The 25,389-nt window shown below is 42.0% G+C and overlaps 2 protein-coding genes across 2 annotated transcripts in view; one reads left to right on the forward strand and one right to left on the reverse strand.

The window, feature by feature from the left end:
* Positions 1-25,389, reverse strand: part of LOC129845742 (piggyBac transposable element-derived protein 4-like) — a 98,346-nt gene that overhangs the window by 68,363 nt on the left and 4,594 nt on the right. The gene's annotated exons all lie outside the window — the stretch shown is intronic.
* LOC129845741 (piggyBac transposable element-derived protein 4-like) lies at positions 4,384-16,977 on the forward strand. The gene is made up of 3 exons (XM_055913629.1): positions 4,384-4,659; positions 10,799-10,913; positions 14,531-16,977. Exons 1-3 carry the CDS (start codon positions 4,452-4,454, stop codon positions 16,221-16,223), a joined length of 2,016 nt encoding a protein of 671 aa, XP_055769604.1. The 5' UTR covers positions 4,384-4,451; the 3' UTR covers positions 16,224-16,977.

A 25,389-nucleotide genomic window follows, 5' to 3' on the forward strand; every position in this document is an offset into this window, starting at 1 on the left:
GGGAGAGGTTTAGGGTAACTGAAGGTTAGGACTGGGTGGTCTTCAGAGATAGATGGGAGAGGTTTAGGGTAACTGAAGGATAGGACTGGGTGGTCTTCAGAGATAGATGGGAGAGGTTTAGGGTAACTGAAGGATAGGACTGGGTGGTCTTCAGAGATAGATGGGAGAGGTTTAGGGTAACTGAAGGATAGGACTGGATGTTCTTCAGAGATAGATGGGAGAGGTTTAGGGTAACTGAAGGATAGGATTAAAAACAAACTAAATATAACTATTGTAAAATACATTGTGTCTGTAAAATGTACATAGTATGTAGAAGCTGGACGTAGAAGCCTAATAGTTGTTGCACATTAGTTTCCTCCAATCAGGAGGTGGTAGGGTTAGGGGGTGGTAGGGTTAGGGGGTGGTAGGGTTAGGGGGTGGTAGGGTTAGGGGGTGGTAGGGTTAGGGGGTGGTAGGGTTAGGGGGTGGTAGGGTTAGTGGAAAACAAAGGAATATATATGTTTAAACATACAGTGCCTTTGGAAAGTATTCAGGTTTTTAGAAATTATTACAAATGTATATATTTTTTTAAACAGAAATACCTTATTTACATAAGTATTCAGACCCTTTGCTATGAGACTAAATTGAGCTCAGGTGCATCTTGTTTCCATTGATCCTCCTTGAGATGTTTCTACAACTTGATTGGAGTCCACCTGTGGTAAATTCAATTGATTGGACATGATTTGGAAAGGAACACACCAGTCTATATAAGGTCCCACAGTTTACAACACAAGTCAGAGCAAAAACCAAGCCATGAGGTTGAAGGAATTGTCCGTAGAGCGCCGACACAGGATTGTGTCGAGGCACAGATCTGGGGAAGGGAGACAAAAAATCTGCCGCATTGAAGTTCCTGAAGAACAGTGGCACACTGTGCACACTCCATCGTTCTTAAATGGAAAAGTTTGGAACCACCAAGGCTCTTCCTAGAGCTGGCCGCCTGGCCAAACTGAGCAATCGGGGGAGAAGGGCCTTGGTCAGGCAGGTGACCAAGAAGCTGATGGTCACTCTGACAGAGATCTAGAGTTCCTCTGTGGAAATGGGAGACACCAACACTCACCTAAATAGCACATATACCACTGGGTGAGAGAAGTTTTCATTGTATTTAGGCAGCATTATATGAAGTGTTATTTGTTGTCAACAATGAGCCTTGGTCAATTTAGCTCGGAATATGCCACCCTCTTCAATCTGTCACCTAATCCTGCCTAATGGGCAGGTCAGCCTTGGAGGAAAGTATTGGCTGTCAGAAGGAAGAGAAAACATAACATCTGGTTGTTTTTAAATTACTTCTTATGACATTGCTTGTCAGACGGAACATTGTAACTCATATTTTTCCAATTTGCGTTACCTACTCCAGTCAGCAGATGGCGATATGAGTCTTTCAGGTGATGCTGCTTGCGTGACGTATTATCTCGTGGACGGGACAGGAAGCTTCTTCAACAGCGACAAAATGCTTCTGATTTAACCACGTTGTGCTTTGCTAGGAAACCTAAAACCGAAACATTGAAGCTCCTTAGACCAATCTTGTGTATATTACTCTTAGTGTTTTGAACATAATTCTGTTTACCACTGGTTCATTTGAACGTAATTTGCTTGTTAAATTAGCTAATGTGTTACATTGATACTGCACTAGGCTAATCTCCCGGATCATAAACTCACTAATCTAGACGGAGAAAAACTCTGGTGAAAGGAGGCAAAGAAGCTTTCAGGATGATAAAGGAGGAAGAGGAGGCTATCACATTGAAACAAGAGGGTGATATTACAGTGAAAGAGGAAGATGGGAAAGAGGTTGTCAAAGTGGAAAAAGAGGTAGAAGGTTTCAGAATCAAAAAGGAAGAAGATGCAGTAAAATTAAAAGAGGAGGAAGAACCTTTTGGAGTAAAAGAGGAGGATATCTCAATAAAAGAGGAAGACGTTTTGGGAGTGAAAAATGAGACTGAAGATCCGATTACCACCAGTGAGTACTGTCTTAAAAACAGGGGCACAAACTATGCAGTTGTTGAACTAATGTGTCTTTTAAAGGGGCATTCTACTGAAGCTATGCACTTTAATATGTTGTTCAGTATTGTAGGAATTGTTTAAGGGGCAATCTGCCATTGGTACATATATTTTTGGAACTTCAACATTTGATTTATTGAATTCTCTGTGGTCTAAATTAAAGTGCACTTATTCTAGTATAGCCGGGTTTTAAAATATAAAATATAGTGCATCGTTTCTACTTAAAATATCAAAGGGACGCAAGTGGAACCCATTTTGTGGAACGGCCCTTTAACATTTGCATCACAGTGGTGGGAAAAGTACGCAATTTATTTTATTTTTTATTTATTTAACCTTTATTTAACCAGGTAGGCAAATTGAGAACACGTTCTCATTTACAATTGCGACCTGGCCAAGATAAAGCAAAGCAGTTCAACACATACAACAACACATAGTTACACATGGAGTAAAAACAAACATATAGTCAATAATACAGTGAATAAAATAAAAAAATAAGTCTACAGTATATACAATGTGAGCAAGTGAGGTGAGATAAGGGGGGTGAAGGCAAACAGATATATGTATAAATAAATAAAAATATAAAAAGGCCATGGAGGCGAAGTGAGTACAACACAGCAAGTAAAATAAAAACTAAAAAAAACACTGGAATGGTTGGTTTGCATTGGAAGAAAGTGCAAAGTAGAGACAGAAATAATGGGGTGCAAAGGAGCAAAATAAATTAATAAATAAATACAGTAGGTAAAGAGGTAGTTGTTTGGGCTAAATTGTAGATGGGTTATGTACAGGTGCAGTAATCTATGAGCTGCTCTGACAGCTGGTGCTTAAAGCTAGTGAGGGAGATAGGTGTTTCCAGTTTCAGAGATTTTTGTAGTTCGTTCCAGTCATTGGCAGCAGAGAACTGGAAGGAGAGGCGTCCAAAGGAAGAATTGGTTTTGGGGGTGACTAGAGAGATATACCTGCTGGAGCGCGTGCTACGGGTAGGTGCTGCTATGGTGACCAGCGAGCTGAGATAAGGGGGGACTTTACCTAGCAGGGTCTTGTAGATGACCTGGAACCAATGGGTTTGGCGACGAGTATGAAGCGAGGGCCAGCCAACGAGAGTGTACAGGTCGCAGTGGTGGGTAGTATATGGGGCTTTGGTGACAAAACGGATGGCACTGTGATAGACTGCATCCAATTTATTGAGTAGGGTTTTGGAGGCTATTTTGTAAATGACATCACCGAAGTCGAGGATTGGTAGGATGGTCAGTTTTACAAGGGTATGTTTGGCAGCATGAGTAAAGGATGCTTTGTTGCGGAATAGGAAGCCAATTCTAGATTTGACTTTGGATTGGAGATGTTTGATGTGGGTCTGGAAGGAGAGTTTACAGTCTAACCAGACACCTAGGTATTTGTAGTTGTCCACATATTCTAAGTCAGAGCCGTCCAAAGTAGTGATGTTGGACAGGCGGGCCGGAGCAGGCAGCGATCGGTTGAAGAGCATGCATTTGGTTTTACTTGTATTTAAGAGCAGTTGGAGGCCACGGAAGGAGAGTTGTATGGCATTGAATTGTCATACTTGAGTAAAAGTAAAGATACCTGAATAGAAAATTACTCAAGTAAAAGTGAGTCACCTAGTGAAATACTTCCTGAGTAAAAGTCTAAAATATACTTTAGTATCAACAGTAAAAGTATATAAATCATTTCAAATTCCTTATATTAAGGAAACCAGATGGTGCCATTTTCTTTTTAAATTTATTTTTTTATTTACGGATAGCCAGGGACACACTCCAACTCTCAGACAATCTACAATTGAAACTTGTGTTTAGTGAGTCTGCCAGATCAGAGGCAGTGATGATTACCAGGGATGTTCTCTTGATTAGTGCGTGAATTGGACCATTTTCCTGTCCAGCTAAGCCTTCAAAATGGAATGAGTACTTTTGGGTGTCAGGGAAAATGTATGGAGTAAAATGTACATCATCTTCTTTAGGAATGTAGTGAAGTAAAAGTCAAATTAGTCAAAAATAGTAAAGTACAGATTCCCTGAAAAACTACTTAAATCGTACTTTATAGTATTTTTTACTTAAGTACTTCATACCACTGATCACAAAAAAAGAAGCATAATTAAAGTGGCTAATTTAGGCCCTTTTTAGACATATATTCAAGCCTCTTGTAACACTGTAATTGCAATAGAAGTTCATAAGTTTACCGTCTGTTTGATGTTCTCATTCACACAGGAGAGAGACATGACTATCTTGGATCCTCCGGGGAGCCTCAACAACATCCTGATGCTGATGAGGAAGAGAAGAGTCTCTCCAGATCAGACCACCAGATGGTACAGCTTGGTCTGGTCTAGTATACAGCTTGCTCTATCGGGGTCTGGGCTGGGTTTCTGTAAAGCACTTTATGTCAACAGTGACATAAACATCCATAATTATATGTGTCTGTCCCCTCTTTATGGTTACCAGGACAACGCTAGCCCATCCACCCTCTCGGAGTCCCCGTGTCGTGCCTCTCCCGGTAGCACCTTACTACTGGGTATGAAGAGGTTGTCTGTGCAGCTGGTGGACTGCAGGAAAACAACGGGGCTGAGTGGAACTGTGAGAGGAGGAGGAGAGAAGAAAGGATCAGATTTGACACATCATAGTAAGTGCTGTAGTTTGAACAAATACAATAGATCTGCCCACTGGTATCTGTTACCAGGACAACCAGCAGAGTTCTGTTAGTTGACATGAAGATGGACTGGTATCTTTTACTAGTAGGGCTGTCACAGACTAATAAACATCTTGTTTGACTTAGTCACCTGTTCTTTCCACCAATCAATTGGTGCAAATTTTAAATGTGTATTTCTATATATACACAACCGTTGAAAAGTTTGGGGTCAATTAGAAATGTCCTTGTTTTTGAAAGAAAAGCACATTTGTTGTCCAATAAAATAACATCGAAATACAGTGTAAACATTGTTAATGTTGTAAATGACTGTTGTAGCTGGAAATGTGAGATTGTTTTATGGAATATCTACATAGGTGTACAGAGGCCCATTATCAGCAACCATCACTCCTGTGTTCCAATGGCACTTTGTGTTACCTAATACAAGTTTATAATTTTAAAAGGCTAATTGATCATTAGAAAACCATTTTGCAATTATGTTAGCACAGCTGAAAACTGTTATGCTGATTAGAGAAGCAATAAAACTGGCCTTATTTTTATTTTATTTATTTATTTAACCTTTATTTAACCAGGTAGGCAAATTGAGAACACGTTCTCATTTACAATTGCGACCTGGCCAAGATAAAGCAAAGCAGTTCGACACATACAACAACACATAGTTACACATGGAGTAAAACAAACATATAGTCAATAATACAGTGAAAAAATAAGTCTATATACAATGTGAGCAAGTGAGGTGAGATAAGGGAGGTGAAGGCAAACAAATATATGTATAAATAAATAAAAATATAAAAAAAGACCATGGTGGCGAAGTAAATACAACACAGCAAGTAAAATAAAAACTAAAAACACTGGAATGGTTGGTTTGCAGTGGAAGAAAGCGCAAAGTAGAGACAGAAATAATGGGGAGCAAAGGAGCAAAATAAATAAATACAGTAGGTAAAGAGGTAGTTGTTTGGGCTAAATTATAGATGGGCTATGTACAGGTGCAGTAATCTATGAGCTGCTCTGACAGCTGGTGCTTAAAGCTAGTGAGGGAGATAAGTGTTTCCAGTTTCAGAGATTTTTGTAGTTCGTTCCAGTCATTGGCAGCAGAGAACTGGAAGGAGAGGCGTCCAAAGGAAGAATTGGTTTTGGGGGTGACTAGAGAGATATACCTGCTGGAGCGCGTGCTATAGGTAGGTGCTGCTATGGTGACCAGCGAGCTGAGATAAGGGGGGACTTTACCTAGCAGGGTCTTGTAGATGACCTGGAACCAGTGGGTTTGGCGACGAGTATGGAGCGAGGGCCAGCCAACGAGAGTGTACAGGTCGCAGTGGTGGGTAGTATATGGGGCTTTGGTGACAAAACGGATGGCACTGTGATAGACTGCATCCAATTTATTGAGTAGGGTTTTGGAGGCTATTTTGTAAATGACATCACCGAAGTCGAGGATTGGTAGGATGGCCAGTTTTACAAGGGTATGTTTGGCAGCATGAGTAAAGGATGCTTTGTTGCGGAATAGGAAGCCAATTCTAGATTTAACTTTGGATTGGAGATGTTTGATGTGAGTCTGGAAGGAGAGTTTACAGTCTAACCAGACACCTAGGTATTTGTAGTTGTCCACATATTCTAAGTCAAAGCCGTCCAGAGTAGTGATGTTGGACAGGCGGGCAGGTGCAGGCAGCGATCGGTTGAAGAGCATGCATTTAGTTTTACTTGTATTTAAGAGCAATTGGAGGCCACGGAAGGAGAGTTGTATGGCATTGAAGCTCGCCTGGAGGGTTGTTAACACAGTGTCAAAAGAAGGGCCAGAAGTATACAGAATAGTGTCGTCTGCGTAGAGGTGGATCAGAGAATCACCAGCAGCAAGAGCGACATCATTGATGTATACAGAGAAGAGAGTCGGTCCAAGAATTGAACCCTGTGGCACCCCCATAGAGACTGCCAGAGGCCCGGACAACAGACCCTCCGATTTGACACACTGAACTCGATCAGAGAAGTAGTTGGTGAACCAGGCGAGGCAATCATTAGAGAAACCAAGGCTGTCGAGTCTGCCGATGAGGATGTGGTGATTGACAGAGTCAAAAGCCTTGGCCAGGTCAATGAATACGGCTGCACAGTATTGTTTCCTATTGATGGCGGTTAAGATATCGTTTATGACCTTGAGCGTGGCTGAGGTGCACCCATGACCAGCTCTGAAACCAGATTGCATAGCGGAGAAGGTATGGTGGGATTCGAAATGGTCGGTAATCTGTTTGTTGTCTTGGCTTTCGAAGACCTTAGAAAGGCAGGGTAGGATAGATATAGGTCTGTAGCTGTTAGGGTCAAGAGTGTCCCCCCCTTTGAAGAGGGGGATAACCGCAGCTGCTTTCCAATCTTTGGGAATCTCAGACGACACGAAAGAGAGGTTGAAGAAGCTGGTAATAGGGGTGGCAACAATTTCAGCAGATAGTTTTAGAAAGAAAGGGTCCAGATTATCTAGCCCGGCTGATTTGTAAGGGTCCAGATTTTGCAGCTCTTTTAGAACATCAGCTGACTGTATTTGGGAGAAAGAGAAATGGGGAAGGCTTGGGCGAGTAGCAGAGGGGAGGGCAGTGCTGTTGTCCGGGGTAGGGGTAGCCAGGTGGAAAGCATGGCCAGCCGTAGAAAAATGCTTATTGAAATTCTCAATTATAGTGGATTTGTCGGTGGTGACAGTGTTTCCTATCTTCAGAGCAGTTGGAAGCTGGGAGGAGGTGTTCTTATTCTCCATGGACTTTACAGTGTCCCAGAACTTTTTTGAATTTGTGTTGCAGGAAGCAAATTTCTGCTTGAAAAAGCTAGCCTTGGCTTTTCTAACTGCCTGTGTATATTGGTTTCTGGCTTCCCTGAAAAGTTGCATATCACGGGGGCTGTTCGATGCTAATGCAGAACGCCATAGGATGTTTTTCTGTTGGTTAAGGGCAGTCAGGTCAGGAGAGAACCAAGGGCTATATCTGTTCCTGGTTCTAAATTTCTTGAATGGGGCATGCTTATTCAAGATGGTGAGGAAGGCATTTAAAAAAAATGACCAGGCATCCTCTACTGACGGGATGAGATCAATATCCTTCCAGGATACCTCGGCCAGGTCGATTAGAAAGGCCTGCTCGCTGAAGTGTTTCAGGGAGCGTTTGACAGTGATGAGTGGAGGTCGTTTGACCGCTGACCCATTACGGATGCAGGCAATGAGGCCGTGATCGCTGAGATCTTGGTTGAAAACAGCAGAGGTGTATTTGGAGGGCAAGTTTGTTAGGATGATATCTATGAGGGTACCCGTGTTTACGGAATTGGGGTGGTACCTGGTAGGTTCATTGATAATTTGTGTGAGATTGAGGGCATCAAGCTTAGATTGTAGGGTGGCTGGGGTGTTGAGCATGTTCAAATTTAGGTCGCCTAGCAGCACGAGCTCTGAAGATAGATGGGGGGCAATCAGTTCACATATAGTGTCCAGAGCACAGCTGGGGGCAGAGGGTGGTCTATAGCAGGCGGCAACGGTGAGAGACTTGTTTTTAGAGAGGTGGATTTTTAAAAGTAGAAGTTCAAATTGTTTGGGAACAGACCTGGATAGTAAAACAGAACTCTGCAGGCAATCTTTGCAGTAGATTGCAACACCGCCCCCTTTGGCCGTTCTATCTTGTCTGAAAATCTTGTAGTTGGGGATGAAAATGTCAGAATTTTTGGTGGTCTTTCTAAGCCAGGATTCAGACACGGCTAAAACATCAGGTTTGGCAGAGTGTGCTAAAGCAGTGAACAAAACAAACTTAGGGAGGAGGCTTCTAATGTTAACATGCATGAAGCCAAGGCTATTACGGTTACAGAAGTCATCAAAAGAGAGCGCCTGGGGAATAGGAGTGGAGCTAGGTACTGCAGGGCCTGGATTCACCTCTACATCACCAGAGGAACAGAGGAGGAGTAGGATAAGGGTACGGCTAAAAGCTATGAGAATTGGTCGTCTAGGACTTCTAGAGCAGAGAGTAAAAGGAAGTTTCTGGGGGCGATAAAATAGCTTAAAGGAATAATGTACAGACAAAGGTATGGTAGGATGTGAATACAGTGGAGGTAAACCTAGGTATTGAGTGATGATGAGAGAGATATTGTCTCTAGAAACATCATTGAAACGAGGTGATGTCATCGCATATGTGGGTGGTGGAACTGAGAGGTTGGATATGGTATAGTGAGCAGGGCTAGAGGTTCTACAGTGAAATAAGCCAATAAACACTAACCAGAACAACAATGGACAAGGCATATTTACATTAAGGAGAGGCATGCTTAATCGAGTGATCAATAAGGGTCCAGTGAGTAGAGGTTGGTTGGGGTCACGGCGATCCAGACAGCAGGCCGGGTAGATGGCTATCGGTAGCAAGATAGCATAGCAAGATAGCATATCAAGATAGCGTTTCCGTCGGTAGGTTAGTGGGGTTCCGTGTGGTAGAGGGGATCAATCCAAATTGGCAAAATAGATATAGTGACCCAAGAAAAAATAAAATAAATAAATAATAATAATAATAATAATAATTGTCTGATATACTTATTCAGATAGCAGCCGATAAGACAGCTAACGATTAGCGGGCCCCAGATGAGCGTTCAGGTAACGTCGGGACGGGGGTGCCAGTTGGATAACTCCCTCGGGCAGATAACGCCGCCAGTCAGTCGTGAAGGCCCGGTGGGGCTCCGTATCTGCAGCAACAACAACAAAAAACGGGTCCGGATAGGTGACTGTAGCCCAGGAATGGCTGATGGAACTCCTCAGCTGGCTGGCTCCGGAATAAATTACGTTTGCTCCGGGATCGACGTAAGCCAATAGTCACACGGTTTGCCGCTAGCTAGCTGCGAAATCAAGGTGCAAATGTCCAGAGCCTGCGGCTGAAATCCGGTGATGAAGTAGAAAAAAAAATCCGGTGATGTGGTAGTGAAAAATCAGTCCTATATGCTCTGGGTTGATATCGCGCTTGCAGACTGGCAGGTATTGGCCCGAGCTGAAGCTGGCTGGTGTCCGAGTTAAGGGTGAAGACCGCAGCAGTGGCTAACTGACTACTAGCTAGTAGCTAGTTATCTGGCTAGCTTCTGATTGGGGTTACGGTTCTAAAGTATAAAAGAAATAGCAGATCCGTACCACATTGGGTGAGGCGGAATGTATATTCAGTTCCTAAATGGAAAGTGAAATTAAAATATATATGAAATGCATACGAAAAAAAACGAGGACTATTTATGCGGGACAAGACGGGACAAGACAAACACACGTCCGACTGCTACGCCATCTTGGAAGAGGTCTTTAGACCAGTTGAGTGTCTGGAGCATCAGCATTTGTGGGTTTGATTACAGGCTCAAAATGGATCAATTAGCCTTTTAAAATGATAAACTTGGATTAGGTAACACAACGTGCTATTGGAACACAGGAGTGATGGTTGCTGATAATGGGCCTCTGTTCGCCTATGTAGATAATCAGCCATTTCCAGCTACAAAAGTCATTTACAACATTAACAATGTCTACACTGTGTTTATGATCAATTTGATGTTCTTTTAAATGAACAAAGAAATTGCTTTTCTTTCAAAAACAAGGACATTTCTAAGTGACCCCGAACTCTTGAATGGTATTGTATATCCTCACACCATCCATGTTGTAAACACCGTGCTGCATGAATTCCGACTCAACTTGACACAAAACAATTTTATGAAATCTAATTTTGTTAGAAATCTAACATTGTTTAACATGGTCAAGTTCGGTTCCTGTGCAATCTTCAGACACTCTAGAAGGCAACCAAACTTGTTTCATCATTCTACATGATGTATTGGCTATACAACACCTGAATTAGCCCATGAAGGGTCTTGGTCCAATGACCACCTATCGTTTTGAAACCTAGCTAGATAGCCAATGAGCTGGGCTTTCCAGCAGTATGTGAATGCCGTTTGTAGGACAAACAGCCATCATGCTGGAGCTGTGCACAACAGAGTTCATTCTCTGGTGAAAGGAAACAGGACGCACTGTAGTTTACGTTTCACAGCAGTTCCTTCTCTTCTACAAACTTCTCAAATCTGAAAAAGTTAAACATGGCTACTAAGAGTGGAAAAGCTAAATCTCAGTCCAAGTATAAACATTTTGATGATATTATTGCAGAAATTGACCAGGAGAGTGACACAGAAGGAATGGATGAGGACTCTGTGAGTGACCACAGTTATGATTCCAGCGCGGAAGAAATGTTTTTGGAAGGAAAAGATCCACTTTTAGACCAGTAAGTAAAAAAGGTTTTTGCTTCTCATGCTAATGCAGTTGTTTAAATGGTCGCATATTCATTTGATATTATATATATATATATTTATATACACAGTCGAAGTTTACATGCACTTAGGTTGGAGTCATTATAACTCGTTTTTCAAACACTCCACAAATTTGTTGTTAACCTCACTAGGGTATGTGGGACGGTAGCGTCCCACCTCGTCAACAGCCAGTGAAACTGCCGGGCGCCAAATTCAAAACAGAAATCCCATCATTTAAATTCAAGTAAATTTCAAGTATTTCACACCATTTTAAAGATACACCTGTTGTAAATCCAGCCAAAGTGTCCGATTTCTAAAAGGTTTTACGACGAAAGCACACCAAACGATTATGTTAGGTTAGAGCCAAGTCACAGAAAAATACAGCCATTTTTCCAGCCAAAGGGAGGAGTAACAAAAAGCAGAAATATAGGTAAAATGAACTTCTCTTAACTACTGATCCCGGATCCGGGTTTGAAAATAGACAACATACGGTGATCGCCACAAATAGTCATATTAAACATTCCTGAAAATACAAGTGTCTCACATGCTTCAAAAGCCTAGAATCTTGCTAATCCAACTGCGTTGTCAGATTTAAAAAAGGATTTACTGCGAAAGAATAGGATGCGATTATCTGAGCTCGGCGCTCCATAACAAACTACTTTTTCAACCAGCACAGGCGTAACATTATCACAGATTGCGTTGAAATAAATCGTTTACCTTTGAAGATTTTGCTCTGTTTGCAATCCCAAGGCTCATTGTTACACAATGAATGGTCTTTTGTTCGGTTGAATCCATTTTTTATAGCCTAACACGAAACATTTTCTGAACGCTTATGTCGTTGAATTTCATTTCATTAAATTTTCGACTAAACATCCGACCTAAATACACTGACTAAACCTGACTTTATCCAGTCATGTTTGGTTTCCTTGCAATCAACTGTTTGTTTGTAACACAACCAAACTTGATTGGTCATTTCGCGGGACGTATTGAGCCGAAAAAAACGATTGGAAGACAACGAGTAACGAGCTCATTGTGCACCAATTATATGACCACTGTCTCGTTGATTGACTGTATTTTAACCCAATGACCACTCATCGTCTTGAAATCTAGCTGGGTAGATAGTGCCATTTACCTCTGTTCGTTGGCTATCAAATGGTTCTTTGTTTGAAGACCAACCCATACATGAAACGCAGGCGTAACGAGTGTCTTTTACCTTTGCGTTTAGAACTGGAAGGAAGGAAAGTTATTACGCACAGCAGTATTTCGGCAATTTGCATCTTCAGCTGTTTATTTATCCAACATCATGGCGAATAAGTCAGGGAAAGCTAAATCTAAGACTAGATATACGAATGTAGACAACATTTTAGAGGAAATTGATCGTGAAAGTGATACAGAACTGTTTTTTGAGGAAGACTCCATTAGCGATCACTCCTATGATTCTGAAACTGAGGTCTATTTTTTTGAACGGAGAGGACATTGTTTTAGACTGGTAAGTTCTTGTCACGCTAATGCCGTTGTTTGAAATTAATAATATAAAATATTATTTGTGATTTGTTTTTACATTTTATTTGCAATAAAAATGTAATGAAATGTGTAAAGTACACGTTGGCTATTCATTGTGAGTGAGGATACATTTGTATGCATGTGAACGACCCATAGCCTATGTTTGTGTGTATATATACAGTGGGGAGAACAAGTATTTGATACACTGCCGATTTTGCAGGTTTTCCTACTTAAAAACCATGTAGAGGTCTGTCATTTTTATCATAGGTACACTTCAACTGTGAGAGACGGAATCTAAAACAAATCCAGAAAATCACATTGTATGATTTTTAAGTAATTAATTTGCATTTTATTGCATGACATAAGTATTTGATACATCAGAAAAGCAGAACATAATATTTGGTACAGAACCCTTTGTTGGCAATTACAGAGATCATACGTTTCCTGTAGTTTTTGACCAGGTTTGCACACACTGCAGCAGGGATTTTGGCCCACTCCTCCATACAGACCTTCTCCGGATCCTTCAGGTTTCGGGGCTGTCGCTGGGCAATACGGACTTTCAGCTCCCTCCAAAGATTTTCTATTGGTTCAGGTCTGGAGACTGGCTAGGCCACTCCAGGACCTTAAGATGCTTCTTACGGAGCCACTCTTTAGTTGCCCTGGCTGTGTGTTTCGGGTCGTTGTCATGCTGGAAGACCCAGCCACGACCCATCTTCAATGCTCTTACTGAGGGAAGGAGGTTGTTGGCCAAGATCTCGCGATACATGGCCCCATCCATCCTCCCCTCAATACGGTGCAGTCGTCCTGTCCCCTTTGCAGAAAAGCATCCCCAAAGAATGATGTTTCTACCTCCATGCTTCACGGTTGGGATGGTGTTCTTGGGGTTGTACTCATCCTTCTTCTTCCTCCAAACACGGCGAGTGGAGTTTAGACCAAAAAGCTCTATTTTTTTCTCATCAAACCACATGACCTTCTCCCATTCCTCCTCTGGATCATCCAGATGGTCATTGGCAAACTTCAGACGGGCCTGGACATGCGCTGGCTTGAGCAGGGGGACCTTGCCTGCACTGCAGGATTTTAATCCATGACTGCGTAGTGTGGTACTAATGGTTTTCTTTGAGACTGTGGTCCCAGCTCTCTTCAGGTCATTGACCAGGTCTTGCCGTATATTTCTGGGCTGATCCCTCACCTTCCCCATGATCATTGATGCCCCACGAGGTGAGATCTTGCATGGAGCCCCAGACCGAGGGTGATTGACCGTCATCTTGAACTTCCATTTTCTAATAATTGCGCCAACAGTTGTTGCATTCTCACCAAGCTGCTTGCCTATTGTCCTGTAGCCCATCCCAGCCTTGTGCAGGTCTACAATTTTATCCCTGATGTCCTTACACAGCTCTCTGGTCTTGACCATTGTGGAGAGGTTGGAGTCTGTTTGATTGAGTGTGTGGACAGGTGTCTTTTATACAGGTAACGAGTTCAAACAGGTGCAGTTAATACAGGTAATGAGTGGAGAACAGGAGGGCTTCTTAAAGAAAAACTAACAGGTTTGTGAGAGCCGGAATTCTTACTGGTTGGTAGGTGATCAAATACTTATGTCATGCAATAAAATGCAAATTAATTACTTAAAATTAATTACTTAATTACTTACTTAGATTCCGTCTTTCACATTTGAAGTGTACCTATGATAAAAATGACAGACCTCTACATGCTTTGTAAGTAGGAAAACCTGCAAAATCGGCAGTGTATCAAATACTTGTTCTCCCCAATGTCTGTGTGTGTATATATATATATAAAATTGAATGGAGTAGAATGTAACAGCAAACCCATACACCTCAACAGAGCCAGCATGCTTTCTCTAATTAGGCTATATATTACGGTTAGAGGTTAGAGGGAGCATGGCCGAGGCGCGTGTGTCTGTTGCTACGCCCCACCCCCACATGAAATGGCCTATTTGAGGCAGGCCCACAAAATGGCCAAAGTGAAATGGAACAGCACTTTATGTTCCCTGTACTCTATATATATGTTTATTATACCTGTTGATACAGGGCTCATATGTGAAACTATTCTAACTGAACATTTTCATTCACAGTGGCACTGATTCCGACTGGGAGCCCCCAGCGCCAACTTGTTCATCCAGCTGGACCCCTGCTGTCTCTGGGCCATCTACAGGTGTGAAGGCACCGACAAAGAAGCGGAAGAGGGGAAGTGTGCCACCTGCTAACAAAGGGACAGAAGGGCGTTGGCACACTGTCCTAGAAGATGATGTGGAGCCACCCCAACCAACTTTTCGGCCGAAAAGGAAGCCAGGACCTCAGGTGAACTCGACCACAACTTACAGCCCCCTTCAGCTTTTTCAGTTGTTTTTCACACAATCCGTTGTAGATTCGCTCGTGTCGAACACGAATAAGTATGGGAAGAAGAAGCAGGCAGGCAAAAATGTAGCATGGAAGCCCATATCCATGTCAGACTTTTTCTGCTACCTTTCACTGGTCATCTACATGGGGATGGTGAAGCTGAAAAGCCTGACGGACTACTGGAAAACGTCATCCCTCTACCAACTACCTTTCCCCATGACTGTTATGTCCTGCAAAAGGTTTCTGGGTCTTTCACAGGCGCTTCATATCAGTGACCCAAAGGTTGATGAAGCGAATGACAAGAAGAGAGGCACAGCAACGTTTGATAGACTGTGCAAAATCAAACCTCTCTACTCCAGCATTGTTGAGGCCTGCAAGACGTACTTTCAGCCAGCCCAGAACGTGTCAATCGATGAGAGGATGGTCGCCTCAAAGGCCAGAATTGGCCTCAAACAATACATGCGAAACAAACCAACCAAGTGGGGTTACAAGCTGTTTGTGTTGGCTGATTCTGTGTGTGCTTACACATGCAATTTCTTTGTCTATGAGGGGAAGAACAGTTTTGCTACCGGTAAGGGACTTGCCTATGACTCTGTAATGGAGTTATTGGATTTTCAACTGCTAGGGAAGGGCTACAAACTGTTTGTGGATAACTTCTACACAAGTCCTACCCTGTTTGCAGACCTTAGGAATCGGGAAGTGTGGGCTTGTGGCACCATTCGTACCAACAGGGTGGGCTTTCCGAAGACGAAGGTGAACGACATGCCTGAGCAGGCTGAGCGGGGGACCATGCGATGGATCCGTGAAGATGGCCTGCTTTTTGTGAAGTGGATGGACACCAGAGAGGTGGTGATGTGCACAACAATCCACAAGTCCTTCAGTGGGGATCATGTGGTCAGACGTGTGAAGGATGGTGCCGGGGTATGGACCACCAAAAATGTCCCCATTCCAGCTGCAGTAAAGGACTACAACAAGAGCATGGGAGGTGTGGACCTATCAGATGCGCTGATAGGCTATTACAATGTTCTGCATAAGACAATGAAATGGTACAAGACCTTCTTCTATCATTTCGTCGACATTGCTGTGGTGAATGCATTCATCCTACACAAAGAAATGGCTAAGAGCTGTGGAAAGCCCTTCCTCTCACAGAAGGCCTTCAGAGAGCAGCTCATCAAGGAGCTTGCTGGCTACAGCACCACTGCACCATGCCCTGTCCCTTCTGCTCCTGCCACAAGTGTTCATCTGCCCAAATATATTTGTGCAGGCATGGATGTGCCTAAGGGCCAAAGGGGCACAGCATGGAGGCGTTGCTGTGTTGTTTGCAAGATGAAGTCCCCCATCACCTGCACCACATGCTCGGTGACCCTCTGCTTTACATCAGAAAGAGACTGCTATGGAATCTGGCATCAGCAGCAGAATATTGTGTAGAGCTTTGGCAAAGTGGGTGGGGTTATCCTTCCTGTTTGGCCCTGTCCGGGGGTCTCATCGGATGGGGCCACAGTGTCTCCTGACCCCTCCAGTATTTATGCTGCAGTAGTTTTCTATTAACAGTGTGATTTAGAGCAAAAACCAGAAAAACAGGGACAAATCAGAAACCTGGAGAACCTAAATGGAGAAAATGGAATTGGGTAAAAAAAAATAAATAAAAAATAATTGATAGAGATGTGATATATAGATAGAGATGTTATAGAGCCATAAATAATGTAGAAATGCTCTCTTATTACTGGATTATCTAGGGATAGTGTAGAGTAACAGCTGTATCCTGAAGTGACCTTTATCTCCCTGCTCCTCAATACGTCTCCCACTGGATCAAAGCTTCAGCCAAGTAGGATACATGATAGTGGCAACACATGGAGTAGGGCTGGATATAGTCATGGTAGGATACATGATAGTGGCAACACATGGAGTTGGGTTGGATATAGTCATGGTAGGATACATGATAGTGACAACAAAGGAAGTAGGATTGTATATAATCATCGTATAAAAAATGATTTAATACACAATAGAATAAGGCTGTAAAGTAACAAAATGTGGAAAAAAGTCAAGGGTCTGAATACTTTCTGAAGGCATTGTATATATCCATGTTATAAAGTATGAAAAGGCTTGTTCATTCACATGTCATGAATTCACTATGACATCATCATATTTGTATATATCCTAATGAATAAACTTTGGATGGAAACATGGTTATTATTTATTTAACAAGGTAAGTCAACTGAGAACACATTGTCATTTACAGCAACAACCTGGGGAATAGTTACAGGGGAGAGAAGGGAGGATGCATGAGCCAAATTGTAAACAGTTTCCTCCCATGCATGCTGTTCTCAGTTGACGGCCCATCTGAAAGATGGCACCCGACACAAGGCAATGTCCCCAATCTGAATACTTTCCAAAGGCACTGGAAGTGATTGAGGAGACACCGTAATTGCTATATTCTAATTAAAATGATTGATCCATAAGAGAACACATGACCAAAGCAAGGCGTGACCATTTAGACATAAAACAATATTCTTAATGATAAACATAATCTAATAAACAAATGTTTGCATAACCAACCAGGACCAACCCTGCTTAGCTTCAGAAGCAAGCCAGCTGTGGGAAGTAGGGTGGTATGCTGCTGGCTCCAAAATCAAGCTATATACAGCCTAATTGTTTCAACCTCAGGAAGCTCTGGTAAACAGTTGATGTAGTACACTGCTGCCACCACCAGGCCTGGAGGGCATTTTGACTTTGTTGATAGCGAGTTGTGTTGCTAAAAACGTAGCAGCTAACTAACTGGCTACTGATCAACCTATTGTGTGTATTGAATATTCATATTGGACTGAAGCAGCTAGCTAACTGGCTACCGATCAACCTATTGTGTGTATTGAACATTCATACTGGACTGTAGCAGCTAGCTAACTGGCTACTGATCAACCTATTGTGTGTATTGAACATTCATATTGGACAGCCTTACCTGTATAGTAGCACCAACACCCATCAGCCCATTCTCTTCTTGATGTCAAAGCTGCAGTGTATTGTTGCTATAGGAGTATTAAATTAATGAATAATCCTATTTATTTAAAGCCCCGCTAAGATGTCACCATACTATTCCTTTAAAGCCCCTCTGTCAGATATAAATCATCAGAGTGGGAAACCAACTGACATGGAAACAATGGAGCAAATGTATCACTATCAGAGGGGTGTATTATGACATCATATAGAACTACTCAGACATTCCAAATATCATATGATTATCAGAGGGGTGTATTATGACATCATATAGAACTACTCAGACATTCCAAATATCATATGATTATCAGAGGGGTGTATTATGACATCAGAGAGAACTACTCAGACATTCCAAATCAGGCTTCATCCATATCATGAAGGTGGATATTGATCCAACCATTTCAAAAGTAATGACCGGGCTGATGGAAACAGGATATGCCTGTACACTTTTATTGATGCAGACAGACAATTTGTTAGTTTGTTTTACATGGTGGGATCATTTTGTGTCAGTAAACATTTATGAGCGAGAAATGGTGGAAACTCCTTCATGAGCAAATATTTATTTGATAACCATCACATCTTAGTTAACTTGGAGTCACGCGATGATATGTTGTGTGGTCCTCCCTCTACGACTTGGGAACCCATGCAGTTTATTAGGCTACAGATGAAATAAGTTATGAACTTCACAGGGTGGTGAAACTGCATGTGATGAGCTTGATGCTCCTTTCCAATACATTTTGATGGTCTTCTTCTAGTGACATGATGATTGATGCTTGGTTGCCATTTGACAAATAAAATAATATTGCTCTTATCCATAATACTCTCATCATGTAGGTAGCCTACCAACACTGTATATGTGAGCTGCAGGCTACAGTGCACGAGACAAGAGCACGTTTTCTATTTTACGCAAGTTTTTAAAACCATCAGTAGAGTTGAAAATGTGATGGAAACCCATTTAACTTGTATTTTTCCATTCGGCACATGGGAATTCAACAGCAAAAGTATTTTTTTGTCTCGTAAAGCCTTTGATCAGCAATATGTCTGTCTGATAGAAACATTTCATGTGGAAAAATGCATATATTGTGTAATGCAGATTTTAGAATATTCACATGAACATCTGTTGCAAATTACATGGAAACTTAGATACTAAGGTGGATATTGATCCAACACCTGCTACTTATTCAAACCAGCCCACTGGGCACAGACGTCAGTTCAACATCTAGTTTCTATTTACATTTCTTTGGTTCGTCAACTAAAGTGAATTCTACATGAAATCAACACAAAATGTCACCTGTCATTGGATTTAGGTTGCATGTCCATGAAACAAAAGGTGTTTTGTTGAAATGACGTGGAAACAACATTTATTCAACCAGTGGGAGGCTTGTAAATGACCCCAGGAAAGTGGAACGAGGAACTCTTCATTGAGACAATGATAAACAGCAATCCGTGGGAGAGTTGTGGTGGATATTATAAAATAAGGATCTGCTGGAGTCCAAGTCAAACCAAGATTCTTTATTTCTGAGCTCAGAGAGAATAACAGAGTTACACAGCGCAGTGTAGACAGTCTGAATTCCTGCAGCATTGGGTGATGAGCACATATCTTTATAGTTTCCTGTTCCTGGGAGGGACTTTATTCATACAAGGACACAGGTGCAGCTGGTTTGCAACGCAGGATGATACTCCCAGGGACAAGAGATTATAATAGGTCAGTTTCACAAGGTTAGTCTGTGGTGGTTAATTTTTGTATTACCAAATGAGGAGAGACAAACTTCACACACCAGTCAGTTAAATTACATCTTTAATAATAAGATCTTTGCAATGACAAACACAAACTCAGCAAGAAAAGAAACGTCCCTTTTTCTTCCACAGAAAATAAATGTACGGATCTTTTTCAGGACCCTGTCTTTCAAAGAATATTCGTAAATATCCAAATAGCTTCACAGATCTTTGTTGTAATGGGTTTCAACACTGTTTCCCATGCTTGTTCAATGAACCATAAACAATTAATGAACATGCACCTGTGGAATGGTCGTTAAGCCACTAACATCTTATAGACGGTAGGCAATTAAGGTCACAGTTATGAAAACTTAGGACACTAAAGAGGCCTTTCTACTGACTCTGAAAAACACCAAAAGAAAGATGCCCAGGATCCCTGCTCATTTGCGTGAACGTGCCTTAGGCATGCTGCAAGGAGGCATAAGGACTGCAGATGTGGCCAGGGAAATAAATTGCAATGTCCGTACTGTGAGATGCTTAAGACAGCGCTACAGGATGCACCGGATCGGTACATCCGAACATCACACCTGCGGGACAGGTACAGGATGGCAACAACAATTGCCCGAGTTACACCAGGAATGTACAATCCCTCTATCAGCGCTCAGACTGTCCGGAATAGGCTGAGAGAGGCTGGACTGAGGGCATGTTGTAAGGCAGGTCCTCACCAGACATCAACGTCAACAATGTCGCCTACGGGCATAAATCCATCGTCACTGGACCAGACAGGACTGGCAAAAAGTGCTCTCACTGACGAGTCGCAGTTTTGTCTCACCAGGAGTGATGGTCGGATTCGCTTCATCGTCGAAGGGATGAGCGTTACACCGAGGCCTGTACTCTGGAGCGGGATCGATTTGGTGGTGGAATGTCCATCATGGTCTGGGGCGGTGTGTCACAGCATCATCAAACTGAGCTTGTTGTCATTGCAGGCAATCTCAACGCTGTGCGTTACAGGGAAGACATCCTCCTCCCTCGTGTGGTACCCTTCCTGCAGCCTCATCCTGACATGACCCTACAGCAGGACAATGCCACCAGCCATACTGCTCCTTCTGTGCGTGATTTCCTGCAAGACAGGAATGTCAGTGTTCTGCCATGGCCAGCGAAAAGCCCGGATCTCAATCGCATTGAGCACGTCTGGGACCTGTTGGATCGGAGGGTAAGGGCTAGGGCCATTCCCTCCATAGATGTCCAGGAACTTGCAGGTGCCTTGGTGGAAGAGTGGGGTAACATCTCACAGCAAGAACTGGCAAATCTGGTTAAGTCCATAAGGAGATGCACTGCAGTACTTAATGCAGCTGGTGGCCACACCAGATACTGAATGCTACTTTTGAATTTGACCCCCCCTTTGTTCAGGGACACATGTCTGTTAGTCACAAGTCTGTGGAACTTGTTCAGTTTGTCTCATTTGTTGAATCTTAGGTTCATACAAATATTTACACATGTTAAGTTTATTGAAAATAAACGCAGTTGACAGTGAGAGGACGTTTCTTTTTTTGCTGAGTTTACAATTACCATTTTTTATTACAGAGTCTGTGATCATTTTAATTTCATTAAATCATCCGTGGGCCAACAATGCAAATGTAAACAATGGAGCAAATGCATCACATCCAAATATCACTTGACTATCTGTAGTGCTGGAGGAATGACACACCCAGATAAACACACACACAGTCAGAGTTTAAAAAAGGACAATTTAAACACATGGAATCTGATCTCCTCTATATTCAAACTGACAGACTCCATATTCACTTCATGTTTTCTCGTAAAGACATACAAATATATGTTTAAGACTACTTTGTACAATTCCATTTCATATGGTATAAACAAGTAAACACATTCTCAGTCAACAATATAAGACAATTGGAGCACTGTGTATGTTCTCTGATGAATTTTAAGTCAATGTGATGTGAAACATGAGTTTACACACGAGGAGAAGTAATTATTCTCCCGTGTGGATTCTCACATGACGTTTAAGTGACCGTGATGAGTAATATGTCTTCCCACAGTCTGAGCATTTGCAAGGGTTCTCCCCTGTGTGCAGTCTCATGTGTTCTTTCAGCTTTCCTGAATGGTTAAAACGCTTTCCGCAGTGGGAGCAGCGGTAAGGCTTTTCCCCTGTGTGTATTCGCTTATGAGCGTTCAGGTTTCCTGACTCTCTAAAACTCTTTCCACAATGGAAGCAGTGGTAAGGCTTCTCCCCTGTGTGTATTCGCTCATGAGATTTCATGTTTCCTAACTTGTTAAAACTCTTTCCACACTGGGCGCAATGGTGTGGCTTCGCTCCTGTGTGTATCCCCTCATGTCTTTTCAGGCTTCCTAATCTGGTAAACCTAGTTCCACACTGGGAGCAGTGGTAAGGCAACTCCCCTGTGTGTATTCGCTCATGAGCTTTCAGGCTTCCTAACTGGTTAAAACTCTTTCCACATTGGGAGCAGAGGTGTCGTCTTGCTGGTTTGGACATCTTTGGTTCCTCGAAGTTTGGTTTTCCTCCTGCCAAAGACAGTGTTTATTTAAAGAGAGACCTGAATGAAACCTCTTCATGATAATGCTGCCTTGTATAAGGTGTCATGACCGTACCGATTATCTCTCACCCCCAACTTAGGAGAGATCTAGGGGTATGAAGATGTGGGGGGTTTCTGACCCCTCACGCCCATTGGTAATCTTAGGCAACGGACAAAAGGATTTTGTCCTCTCACTATGGATAACCGGCCTCAGAACATTAAAAATTGAATAAATGGACTTTGGAAAAATGGTTTCCGTCAGCCACAATGGTGGTAATGACGATAGATGGAATATGAAAATGAATGTCATTTTTGTTTTGTTATTAAAGGTTAAAGGACGACATCATTATGAAAACATTGTAACTTTAAGAGTTTTCCTAGTATATGCTTGATGTTTATACATTGTACGTTGTGTGGAAAAGGTGCAAATCAAAGAGAATGTTTTGGTAAAGATGAAATGTGAAGTTAGTTGTCTAAAATTGGATTTGAGTAAAATCTAGACCTTGCCTCATAACTTGGTAGGCCCAGAGAATTGCCCTAAAGGCGGTTACGCCCACATCTGACCCGAGGGTATAAGACATGTGAGTTAAGAATTAACATATCAGACTAAGTGACCCGAGCTGCAGCAAAGGTCTGAGGAGTCAACGAACCCAAAACGCAACACGAGGTTGAAGACAAAGGAATCCTTTTCTTCTCATGCTATGGATGAATAGCTGCGTCTAAGCGGGTGAATTCAAGCCGGACCACCCGGTCTCAACCCCCCATCGAATCGTGGTATCTACACTGTTTTCATTCCTACGCTGTGAGCCCTGAGCTACAGGGCTGGCTGTCCTCAGAAGAACCCTTTCAGAACAAGGGCGAAGAATCAGACCACTAAGCAAAAAGGACACTGACATCGTGAGGACAACCAGAGAGTTGCACCAGAGAAGTGGGTCATTTCTTGAAGCCTAAACGGCCCACGCGGAAAGACCCACGGCGGAGACCTTCAACACGTAATTACATCATTATATTCTGACCCATAAGTGCGGCAGTTCAGGGCAAGGTTAGGGTTCAAATAAGCATAGCTGTCAAATGCACCCAAAGGGATATTTCTCTCGTGTACTTTTTCTTTTTCTCTCTTTTAAATCCCCATTTTGGGGAACACGCGTCAGAGTGTGTTGGCCCGTTGTACTAAGTTCTAGTCAACAGCCTAGACTGTGTTTTTGTTTATGCGTATCTTTTATTATCATTTTAGCTTTCTAGTAAATAAATAATCAACTAAAATTGGTGTGGTACGAACTCATTGGTGGGACTCGGGTTTGTGCAAATTCCTGGATTATGCGCCGTTCACAATGAGACTGTAGAGGAAATTGATTAATTAGCGACTGTTGTCAAATCGATATTCTGATATTCTTTGAGGTAATTTGTGAAATAGAAACTCAGTAAAACTAATTTTCCCATGGTGCCCAGGTTAATGAGTTAATAATTGTCTGATTCATTTAATCACGCAATTATAAACCGTTAATCATTCGATGAGCAGCAGTCGTCACATTAACTAATACAACGTCACGACATATTGGCACCCCGTGGGAGGCATCAAAGATAAAACTATGGCTGCACTTTGGGTTAATTCCATACCAATTGTGTAGCAAGATACATATATACCATTAACTTCAATTATCTACGGATACCGGATGCGGGTTTGAATTCGACAACATACGATGATCGCCACAAATAGTCATATTAAACATTCCTGAAAATACAAGTGTCTCACATGCTTCAAAAGCCTAGAATCTTGCTAATCCAACTGCGTGGTCAGATTTAAAAAAGGATTTACTGCGAAAGAATACGATGTGATTATCTGAGCACAGAGCCCCATACCAAACTACTTTTTCAACCAGCACAGGCGTAACAAAATCACAGATAGCAAAGAAATAAATCGTTTACCTTTGAAGATCTTGCTCTGTTTGCAATCCCAAGGCTAATTGTTACACAATGAATGGTCTTTTGTTCGGTTAAATCCATTTTTATAGCCTAACACGAAACATTTTGTGAACGCTTATCTCATTGAATTTCGTGTCATTCAATTTGACTAAACATTCGACGTGAATACACAGACTAAACCTGACTTTATCCAGTCATGTTTGGTTTCCTTGCAATCAAATGTTTGTTTGTAACACAACCAAACTTGATGGGTCATTTCGCGGGAAGTGTTGACCCGAAAAAAACGATTGGAAGACAACAAGTAACGACCTCATTGTGCACCAATTATATGACCGCTGTTTCGTTGATTGACTAATTTAACCCAATGACCACCAATCGTCTTGAAATCTAGCTGGGTAGATAGCCAATGAGCAGAGGTAAACGTCAATATCTAATGTTTGTGTTTTGGAAGACCAACCCATGTAGTAAACTCCGGCGTAAAGATCGTCATTTGCCATTGAAGTTTCATACTGGAAGTAGCCAAACTCATTACGCACAGCACTGTTTCGGTAACAAGCATCTTCAGATGTTTATATATCGAAAATCATGGTGAATAAATCAGGGAAAGCTAAATCTAAGACTAGATATACGAATGTAGACAAAATTATAGAGGAAATTGATCGTGAAAGTGAAACATATGCTTTTGGAAGACGACTCAGTTAGCGACCATGACTCAAATGGAAGCATATTTTTTGAACGGAGAGGACATTGTTTTGGACTGGTAAGTTCTTCTCATGCTAATGCCATTGTTTGAAATTAATAATATAAAATATTATTTGTGATTGTTTTTACATTTTATTTGCAATATATAAAAATGTAATGAAATGTGTAAAGTACACATTGGCTATACTTCCTCCAGCGCATGCTTCCTCAACTCAGTCTACATATTATGGATTAGAGGATGGTCGAGATGTGTCTGTCGCCAACGTGTCCATCCCCAACGTGTGTCCATGCCCCTCTGAAGCTGGTTCATCCAGCTGGACCCCTGCTGTCTCTGGCTCCACACCTCCCGGGCCATCTAGAGGTAAACTGTTCATATTTACTCGAGGGCTATATAAATTGATTTGATTTGATAGAGGACTGAGGGTCTTCCAAATATTGAAAGTGTGTAAATAGTTACCCATGTTATTTTGTAAATGTATATATATTCTTTCCCTTTTTTTCCCTTTCCCTTGTGTTAGAATACCATTTTGGTATTTTGTATATAGTTATTTGTTTCAAAAAGTATACCTTCACCAATTTGGCCACTTGGGTACATTTGGGCTACTTGTGTGGGACACCTGGGTGACTTCATGATAAATGTCATGTAGCACACTCATTTTGGAAGTTATCATTCTGAAACTTTGCACAAGTACTGTTGCCTGAAA

This window comes from Salvelinus fontinalis, unplaced genomic scaffold (assembly GCF_029448725.1).
Source record: "Salvelinus fontinalis isolate EN_2023a unplaced genomic scaffold, ASM2944872v1 scaffold_0355, whole genome shotgun sequence".
In the NCBI taxonomy this organism is placed as follows: domain Eukaryota; kingdom Metazoa; phylum Chordata; class Actinopteri; order Salmoniformes; family Salmonidae; genus Salvelinus; species Salvelinus fontinalis.